The sequence below is a fragment of the Pantherophis guttatus genome, chromosome 11 (genome assembly GCF_059756535.1).
Source record: "Pantherophis guttatus breed Tessera chromosome 11, ASM5975653v1, whole genome shotgun sequence".
NCBI classification, from domain to species: Eukaryota; Metazoa; Chordata; class Lepidosauria; order Squamata; family Colubridae; genus Pantherophis; species Pantherophis guttatus.
The window spans coordinates 18,215,659-18,226,288 of NC_142073.1; the positions used below are offsets into that span (position 1 = coordinate 18,215,659).

The 10,630-nt window shown below is 41.0% G+C and overlaps 1 protein-coding gene across 2 annotated transcripts; it reads left to right on the forward strand.

Moving 5' to 3' along the window:
• The first annotated feature begins 3,059 nt into the window (after positions 1-3,059).
• DYNLRB2 (dynein light chain roadblock-type 2) lies at positions 3,060-10,143 on the forward strand. Of its 2 annotated transcripts, XM_034425414.3 has the most exons (4): positions 3,060-3,182; positions 6,187-6,262; positions 9,102-9,269; positions 9,871-10,143. In XM_034425414.3, the coding sequence occupies exons 1-4, from the start codon at positions 3,180-3,182 to the stop codon at positions 9,912-9,914; spliced, it is 291 nt and encodes a 96-aa protein (XP_034281305.1). In that variant the 5' UTR covers positions 3,060-3,179; the 3' UTR covers positions 9,915-10,143. The 2 variants fall into 2 exon arrangements, with proteins under 2 accessions (XP_034281305.1, XP_060537564.1); XM_060681581.2 differs by lacking the exons at positions 3,060-3,182; positions 6,187-6,262 and adding an exon at positions 7,807-7,939.
• Positions 10,144-10,630: the final 487 nt, after the last annotated feature.

Genomic DNA, 10,630 nt, shown 5'->3' on the forward strand with positions numbered 1-10,630 from the left:
CCTTGCCCCTGGCATCACATCTTCTTCAGCCTCCTCGCTGTCTGACTCGAGCGCCGGCTGCACAGGCTGCAGCTGCACAGGCTGGTGTGGTGCAGCACCACACCAGCCTCCTCGTCGTCGGGATCAGTAACAATCTGTGTAGGCCGCTGGCGGGCCCAACAACTGAACAAGTAGCTTTATGAAATGAAGATCCGACACAGAAGAGACTAGTTCAGGGTAGAATTGTGGGGTCCCTGGTGTTCTGTGAGCCTGGTTGTTTTCTTGCAGACATTTCATTATCCAAATAGGTGACATCATCAGTGAAGTGTGCCTAGTTGGGTAATGAAACATCTGATTTACTCCTTAATTATGTGGAAACACAATTTCACTTTTGAAACCACAAAATTATAATCCAGAATTAGCCAATTAGTTCATTTGATTCTGTAATATTTATTTAGCCCACTTTAATAAACTGTGGTGTGGTGGGCATATAGTTTGGGCAAGACATAGATTATGGCTTGATGTGATTTATTCAATAAACCATGGTTTAAATAATAAACTTTGTAAGAACCTTTGGTAGCATGTAGTAACATACTTAAAATGTTAGTTTAAAATGACTGAGAAAACTGTATTACCGTGTTTCCCTGAAAATAAGACCCCGTCTTATATTTTTTTTGAACCCTGAAATAAGCGCTTGGCCTTATTGCCATGCACTCAAAAGCCTGATTGGGCTTATTATCAGGGGATGTCTTATTTTGGGGGAAACAGGGTATTGCTTATATCTCTATAGTGTATCTTGACAAACCTCTTACCAACTCTATTATATCAGTAAATGACAACAAAACTTGCGGTCAGATTCCAAAAACCAAGAAATACACATTGGGCTGCTTCAAAGCATGTCTCTTTATGGTTTCTCACCTAGAGACAGAAATCTTGCCAAACTAAAATAAACTAAAGGAGCCTTGGTGGCGCAGTAGTTAGAATGGAGTATTGCAGGCAAACTCTGCCCATAGTCTGGAGTTTGTTCTTGGCTGGCTCCAGGTTTACTCAGCCTTCCATTCTTCCAAAGACGATAAAATGAGGACCCAGATTGTTGGGGGCAAGATGCTGACTCTGTAAACCGCTTAAAGAGAGCTGTAAAGCAACTGAATGGAGCCGAGTGTTTACTGGCTGGGCCTGGATGTCCTTCCTGTCCCCAATGTGGAATATTCTCATTGTGCCGAGAGAGAGAAATATCTGTCTCTACCTAGGATCGAACTCACAGCCTCCTGATTGTGAGGCGAGAGCCACCTTCAGAGATAACTCCAGGATATTCTACCTTTAAAATATGTGTTCTACTACCAAGCTACCAGTCTCTCCCTACAATTGAGACAAATAAATGGTTTCAAAGCCACTGTATTTGGGGGGTGGGGGGTGGAGAGGAGTCGATCCCCGATGAGAAACTGTCGTATTCAAACTTTCCTTCAAACTGGGTCTGAAAAGTTAGCAGAATATGAAATATTTATTCCCTACAAACTGCTCCGTAAGCTTATTGCGCTGATGGAATAAAAAGAAGGCTGTGCCATTTCCAAGCAAGCTGAAGTTATTATCAATTTGCTCCCGATATAAAGGAGTGATTTCCAGAGACTTACATCTGCTCTCTGTAGAAAAAAAGAAAATGGTAAAATTCCATTAGCATTCAAACGCAGATGCAATTGCTGGCACTCTGGAGGTACTCGCAGCCTGCATTTAATCAAAAACACCAGCTATGGCTTGAATTGTCTTAGCTGGACTTGAGTGGCTTGCAAAAGGTGTGTTTGAGGAAGACATCCAGGATCAAGCAAAGAATTGGACTGGACTAACATTTATTGTCAAAGTAAATCCATCCTTGTGCAAAACATAATTATTTTTTTAAGCCTTATTGCTAATTAACTCCACAAGCTCTATTTCATCCTGGTCAACCGCAATTCTTGAACCCAAGTTACATTCGAAAGCACGTTGGTATTCTTGCACCAGGATCCAAGGGGAACATGGAATCAAATCACTCTTTCAAGCAGAAATTGTGTTTATCTCCATGTAACATAATGGTAGCACCATCTAGAGGATGGTTGCAATCCTTCAACTCAAAGCAATCTCTTTAACGGGGCTTTTTTAAAATAAGGAAACAAGCCTTGAAAGAAGGGGGGAAAGGAGAGGAATGGGAGAAAGGAAGGTGAAGTAGGATGAGGTAGCAGAGGAGGAAGGAGAAAGTAGGAGAGGAGGGAGGGAAGGAAGGGAAAGAGTAGAAAAAGAAGGTTTGTTGCAAAATGAGGGAAGAAAGGGTAGAAGAGCAATTCCGAATGTAATTAAAATGCCTTATTTTAATGCTTTCTTTAAGGAAAACATGTATATGTATGATTAATTATGTATAAGAAAATGCACATTTTATATTATGTCTATAAGAAATAAAACTGAGAAACTTTTCAAAAAAATAAAATAAAAATTACAATAATAAAGCTACTATTTATTAAATTAAAGATGTTTAATTTTTTAAATTAAATTTAATTTCTTTAAATGAAAAAAAAACTTGTTTTTATTAAAAAGTGAGAAGAGTGATATTGTTTTTAATTTTAATTCTGGGAGTTGAAATCCGCCAGGCTTAAAAGTTGCTAAGGTTGAAAGACAGTGCTCTAATTTGATGGCAGAGGGGTCTCTCCTCTCATTTGAAACACCCCCCCCCCCAGAATAACCACCCTGAAGAAACAGGAACTTTGAATAGGGACAACCGCACCCTAACCTCAACCTTCTTCCAAGCATTTAAACCAGGGGTCTCCAACCTTGACAACTTTTAAGACTTGTGGACTTCAACTCCCAGAATTCCTCAGCCAGCAGAACTGGCTGAGGAATTCTGGGAGTTGAAGTCCACAAGTCTTAAAGTTGCCAAGGTTGGAGACCCCTGATTTTAAACCCATTTCCTATCCTGGTTCTAGCTAGAAATCTCTCCCCACTCCTTCATTGCAGCGCCAATGCTTTGCATAGACAGACAGACAGACAGACAGCCGCCGAGACCATGTGACCGAGAAGCAAAGAGCAAAAAAAAAAAAGCCACTCCACCTAAGCTCCGCCTCTTCTCGCCATCACACTTCCGGCCTCTCCGCCGTTCTCCCGCCCTGCCGCTTCCGGTTGGGGCTCCATAGCAACCGAGGCCTAGCCGGTGGACGCCGCTCGATTGGAGCCTCGTCATGGTAAAACGGAGGGACGGGGTTTGGGAACGATGGGGCAGGCAGGGGCGTCTGTGAGCGAGCCGGATGGCTGGGTGGGAAAGGAGGAGGAGGAGAGCAATGTCGGGTCGGGGGTGTTGAATCTTATCCTGCCCCGCTTGGGCTGGCTGGGAATTCTGGGTGGGGTAGTCCTCCAGGTCTCCCATTGATAGGGCCGTAGGTGGCTTTCAAGGTTAGAAAGTGCTTTTTTCAAAAGGCGATCGGATTTTCTTTGGGGTTTTTTTTTCTTTCCTTGAAGACGTTTCGCTTCTCACCCAAGAAGCTTCTTCGGTTCTGACTGAATGAATGGTGGGGGCGGGGGGGGAAATGGAAGGATTTGTATTCTTGGCGTGAAATATTAAAGGCCAATCATTAAAACAGTTGCCCCCATGGCACCCTGGGCAAGTGACACCCTCAATCATAAACACAAGGATGGACAACAGGGTAAGTCAAACACCTAGAGAAATAGCCACATCTTCCCAACCTTATGAAAGGCCGGTAGGGACAGGGCCATCTCAGTCTGTCGAGGGTTACTTTTCTATAAAGCAAGGACTCTTAATTTCGAAGATGGGAGGAGGAGATAGACCAGACCACGGTCTGATGAATGAAAATTGAGTCCTAAGGAAAGGTGGAGTGGGGAAAGGGTCTCAGGAACCTCCTTAGGTTTTAGGTAAAGTGAAAGTAAGGAAGGGGAAAGACCCTGTTCGCATACCTTACATGCCAAGAAAACATTATAGGACACCAAAGGAGTTTCCAAGCCTTTTATCTTCATTACTTACAAGAGCAAGTGTGCACGGAAGGGAAAGACCATGCAATTCAAAAGCAAGAGAGTTATTATCTAAGAACTAAAACTATGGATCTTCTGCCTATGTAAGCCCCATTGATCTCAACTGAATTAACTTTATTTTATTTAAAAAAGCATTTAGAGGTTATTTGCCCCACTTATGAGGATGCTTTACATACTCCAGAACCAGTGGTGGGTTTTCAAAACTTTTTACTACCGGTTCTGTGGGCATGGCTTGGTGGGCGTGGCGTGGCATGGCATGGCTTGGTGGGCATGGCTTGGTGGACGTAGCAGAGGAAGGATACTGTAAAATCTCCATTCCCTCCCCACTCCAGGGGAAGGTTACTGCAAAATCCCCATTTCCTCCCGATCAGCTGGGACTCAGGAGGCAGAGAATGGATGGGGGTGGGGCCAGCCAGAATTTTTACTACCAGTTCTCTAAACTACACAAAATTTCCATTACCGGTTCTCCAGAACTGGTCAGAACCTGCTGAAACCCACCTCTGTCCAGAACAAAGACAGGCAGATAAAGTAATGAGTCTATTGAGATATAGGTAAACGGAGAAGTTGCTAAATGGCATTATGATAGAATGCATTAAGATGCAGATCTTTGACTTGTCTGGACTTGACATTATGGATTCAAAAGGTTGAGGGCTTTAATGAAGTATTTTGCTTGGTTTTTACATAGTAAAATAGTCCTGGGAAACCAGGAAGAGTATGTAAACAAACATATCAAAATGCTTGCACTGTCATTAAGGAATTGTCTCTGAAAGCAACAGTCAAGTTTCTTCTCTACCCATCTTTAAATGAGTTCCAGAACTCTTTTCGATACCATAAGGTTCTGTTTTTAATGACTTGCTGATTTTAATGTTTTTTGCTCTTTGATTTTGGATGTTACTTAGTAAAATAAATATATATAATAACATTTTTAAAGGAAGGAAAGGAGGTACTTTTCAGCTTTAGCTATATAACATGTAAAAGTTTTACAATTATTAGCCCTGGATTTGTTTGAAATATATCATTTGGTATTCATTCATTTTTACATAAACATATAAATTCAGAGAAGCAGGCCCTTCTGTGACCCTATGTTGAATAGTTTAAAATAAGTTGAATTATTTGTCTGCAGTCTCATAAGCCGTGTCTATGTGCAGTATAGATTTTTACAGCTAGGTTTTTCATGAAACAGTCTGTGTATGAAGGAAGCTGTTGCTTGCTCAGATAAAACAGAGCAGTAGTTTAATTAAACTGGATTTTGAGGAACTGGATCACTGGTAGTTTAACTGTGACCACTGCTTCCTTTGAAGGGGAAGCCTCAAAAGGGAGAGCCAGTTGCCAGCAGGAAAACCACAGAGGATAATGCATTCATCTCTGTTTTTACGGCATGGAGAGAAGTCACTGACAGACTCCAGCCAACCATGACTGCTCAGCATGTGGTCTTTAACATGGCACAAAACTCTCCCTCTTGCTTCCGAGTTGGTTCATTCATATAGAGCACCTCTTTTTCAAAATGCTGTGATTGTGCAGGTGCCCGTCCATAATTGAACCAAAATGAAAAGCATTGGATAAGCTAGGGCCATAATGGCGAACCTATGGCATGTGTGCCACAGGTGGCACGTGGAGCCATATCTGTGGGCATGTGAGCGTTGCCCTAGCTCAGCTCCAGCAAGCACGTGCGCACCCACCAGCTGATTTTTGGGTCTTTCAGGCCCAATGGAAATCGGGAAACGCGCCATTTCTGGCATCCGGAGGACCTCCAGGGGGATGGGGAAGGCCGTTTTTGCCCTCCCCGGGCTCCAAAAAAGCCTCTGGAGTCTGGGGAGGGCGAAAAATGGGCCTACGAGGCCCACCGTGCCATCGTGTGCCGAAAGCGGGGGTAGCATGGGGGGTGGGGGTCGCATGTGCATGCGTGGGGGGCAGGGGGCATTGCATTATGGGTGTGGGCATGCACATGCGTGACCCCCCTGCGCTCCCCCCACTTTTGGCACGCGACGGCAAAAAGGTTAGCCATCACTGAGCTAGGGAGTGAAGGAAGGAAGGAATAGATTTGCTCACCAGGATTTCTTTGCTGGTACTCCGTTGCTGCCTATTTTGTGGAGATAAGAGTCCAAAGTTAGACAAGAGGTAGTGTGTTAAAAAATACATTAGCTGAGGTCTTACAGCCTAGTTTTCAGGTTTCATACTTCAGTATGTTTGTTTCTTTTACAGGCAGAGGTAGAGGAAACACTGAAAAGGATTCAGGCCCACAAAGGAGTTATTGGAACTATCGTCGTAAACGCAGAAGGTAAATATCTACCATACACGCACGCGCACACTCTTGTTATTTTTCTTAAAAACATAATTTTTGGAGTCACACAACATACTAAGCTAAAATATCGTGTAGTGATTGTGGCTCAAGTGGATGCAGTTAACCATGGGTTACTGCTCTTGATAAATAGCCTGCATTTATGCAGCATAGATCAAGAGTGGACAGCTATTTTTAGACCGAAGCCCTTGTATAGTCTTGCAAAACCCACCAGAAGCCACCTTCTGAAAAGTTGGTAAGAACTAAGCAATGCATCCTCTATTGAAATTAATCAGCACAGCAGGCAAAACAATTGACTTGGTTCCCCACAATGATTTTCTTTTCATCACCAATAGCAGTTATTGAACTAATTAACTTAAAACCCTACCTAATGAATGTAGATTTCTCCATAGGTTAAGTGGTAACTAGTAAAGCACATCAAAAGCATTGTTATTTTAAGCTAAAAGAACACACAAGATCACGAGGACATTTGCATTCATACTATAGTGAGGAGATGGCAGATGGCCTTGAATTTCATTGTGTTGCTTTTAATAATTGCAGAACATTTTACAATTTGCTGAATTGGATCTGTTAGTAATGTTCAATCCTGCTAGTAATGTTCAATTCAAAAATGGTTAGATGAAAATATGACTTGACTTTCCCAAAAGTTTTGTTGTGGGCCAAAGTCAAATTGGCTTAATATTTGTGTTATGACCTTTTTAAAATGCACAAAAAAACCTATCTCCTTCCAATAAAAAAAATCAGGGTTTTTGTAATGTAGTCCATCATTGTTGCCTACCTTCAAATAATGTTACTCTCTGATTTCTTCCAAAGTTCTGAAACCCCAAAATATTTTGCTAGAGAATTCCTCCTTAGGAATTAGTCTTAGCATAGACTGGCTCAAAGCTTTGGAGAGTAGTCATGAATGGAAAATGGAGAATATATAGACCCCATGGCAGCCAGTGACTTCACTCCTCAACCAGGAGGTTGATTTGCAGTTATTGTATTCATTCGTTCACTTTCCACGAACATTTAATGCTAATCCCTTAAAAAAGTACTTTGAAAAGTAAAACAAATCCCCAAGGAAATCAATTAACAAGTGGGATCTTAGACTGAAGGTATATTAGGTTAATTGTAGCAAGGATGTGGTCTGTTGTATTTGGCATATGTGCATGTTTAAATTGACGCCTTGCCCAGACTGATGCTGCCTTTCACACTGCCACAAAACTAGGAGGTTTTCCTTCCTTGCATCTGATATTAAACAGACCTGGGGGCTGGAAGCCACGGAAGTTCATGAACTTTTTTCCTTCAACTTTAATAGGCTGGTGGTAATTTGGTGCCAAAATCTGTGAAGCTTCTTGCATCAAATTCAAGATAATTACATTATAAAGGGTTGTGGTTTTTTTTTTTTTTGCACTAGATATAATTCCCTCCTTCCAACAGAAGTATCAAAACTCCCTCTTCATTTGGCAAAGATGGGCTTTCACTCGGATTAATATCCCAGGGCATTAAAGTACCCAAAGCTTCTGTCCTTTTCAGGATGGCCTCTGGCATAAAACAGAGATTGTAAGGAAGATTTCTCCCCTACGGCAACAATTAGTTTCATCTGTTCTTGGCGATGTATCAGAAAGAGAAGCTCCCAAGTCATGGCCTGCTTGACAGGGCAATTCTATAAAAGTAAGCTCATGGATGTCAGTGTTGCACACATGAAATTTAATAAATTACTTCAAACATCTGATTTTTTTAATTTCTTGTGCAGTGATTGCCAACCTGTCTTATGGAATCATGTCTAGAATAAAATAGAATAACAGAGTTGGAAGGGACCTTGGAGGTCTTCTAGTCCAATCCCCTGCTTAGGCAGGAAACCCTACACCACTTCAAACAAATGGTTATCCAACCTCTTCTTAAAAGCGTCCAGTGTTGGAGACTTCACAACTTCTGGAGGCAATTGGTTCCACTGATTAATCGTTCTAACTGTCAGGAAATTTCTCCTTAGTTCTAAGTTGCTTCTCTCCTTGATTAGTTTCCACCCATTGCTTCTTGTCCTGCCTTCAGGTACTTTGAGATATTGGAACACTGCTGTCATGTCTTCCCTAGTCCTTCTTTTCATCAAACTAGACATACCCAGTTCCTGCAACTGTTCTTCATATGTTTTAGCCTTCAGTCCCCTAATCCTCTTTGTTGCTCTTCTCTGCACTCTTTTCTAGAGTCTCCACATTTCCTATTGAAAAGCCATCTCCTTTGTATATTGCTTTGGTGAGACCATGCTCAGAATACTGTGTCCAGATTTAGTCACCATTAGGCAAAAAAGATACTGAGATTCTAGAAAGAGTACAAAGAAGAGCTGAGAAAATGAGGGGAACTGGAGCTAAAGCATACGATGATCGGTTGGAGGAATTTGGAATGTCTAGTCTAACGAAGTGAGGGACTGGTGTGACATGGTAGCTGTCTTCCAGATAGGAGAGGATTCTCCACCTATTCTCCAAATCACCTGAGAGCAGAACCATTAATTTCACTGGAGATTTTTAAAAAGAGATTATACAGGCATTATAAATGGTCTTCTCTTCATGGGGGGTGGGGGGAGGGTTGGACTAGAAGACCTTCAAGGTCCCTTCCAACTATAGTATTCTGTATGACTCCAGAAGCTGTCAAATGTTTCAGACCAAGAAATTTGTGCTGTCAACCTCTAATTTAGTATTTATTGGAATCCTCTGAATACCAGAGGATGGGCTGTTCTCAGTTTAGGCACAGCTGGATTTTTTTTTTCTCGCCCAGGGTATTGATAGCATTGAAAAGTTTGGTGACATTTGAAAGCCATTCCTAATATTCCTTTTCTCAGGGATCCCAATCCGAACAACGCTCGACAACTCCACCACAGTTCAGTACGCTGGCCTTCTTCATCAGCTCACCATGAAAGCAAAGAGCACCGTCCGAGACATTGATCCCCAGAACGATCTCACCTTTCTCAGGATTAGATCAAAGAAACATGAAATTATGGTTGCCCCAGGTAATAACTTTTGTCTTTTCCCTGCCATTGCTTTGATGGCTGGTGATGTTCTTTAAATTTCTGCAGGCCTGCCACAAAATGTCTGTTTAATCATACATTATTTAAGCTGGGGATCACTTTAAGGATAAGCTGCCTGATGCCAGGACTTTCAAGTGTTGACATATCAAGGCAGCAGAGTCTTATTTTATCTGTCAGGGTTGTGGCAGCATCTGAATCCAGCTGGTGGCTATACTGAACGAGATGAAGAACTGATCTAAGGCAGCTTGTTACGTAATGGGAATAATTGTTCCAAGATGGATTTGCCCAATTAACAGACAGTTGCAATAATTAACCATTATTGCAAGAGTTTACATTTGGAAGATAGTGTAAAATATTAAGCAGATTTTCTCTTGGGCTTTTTTTGGTTTATACATCATAATGGTATTGAACTATTACGTTACTGTATTGAAAATTGAAGTTTTACTTCCCATTATGGGGAAACTGGAATAAGTAGTGGCTTTGTTTGTGTCAACCATAATAAATTATGAAAAGGAATATTAGAAATCAAACGTGGAATTAAAAATTGCTGTGTTTCATCATTTTATATTTCCTCCTCCCACAGATAAGGAGTATCTCCTTATTGTTATCCAGAATCCATGTGAATAGATCTACTACACCAGTCTAAGGGAGCAGTGCTACAATTTTGGAAGTGTCCAGTCTAGTCTCTACTAAATTAACGTCATAACATTCCACTAAGAAGTTTGTCTCAAATGTAAAACTGTGGAATCAGGAAAGGTCTTTGTCTCATTGTATGATCTCATTGTATTTGCCTTTTGATTATGAAAATGTATTCCTAACTCCTTAAAAAAATAATAAACCCAAATGTTTAAAGCAAGCATTAATTTGAATGTGTCTATGTGTAATATTCAAAACACACATCTAAAACTAGAACTATCACTCAAAAACAATAAGGAAGTTAGAATTGAGGAACGGTTGCAATTCATCTGAAGATAAAGTACATTTAAATATCTTTCATTTCAGTTTAACAAACATTCAGGTTCAAATAAAATGTATTTGGAATTAGTGAATTCAGTAGCATATTAGGCTCCAGTGAGGGGGGAAAAGAACATTTTAGTTTTTTCTGATTGAACTCATTAAAAGCTACATTTGGCAGCCGCTAAAACTAATGTTGCCATTTTTCTTATTCAATTTGCTTAAAGCATATTTATGTGACTGTAAACATAGTAACTCAGAGTAACTTCCAAATAATGTAATACACCAATTCTTAAACATATGGAAAAGGAATTGTGAAAGAATGGGGGAAATCTAGCTGAAAGTAAATTCAGTTATTTTTTATTCGCTGAATTGTTTCCTGTGTCAGT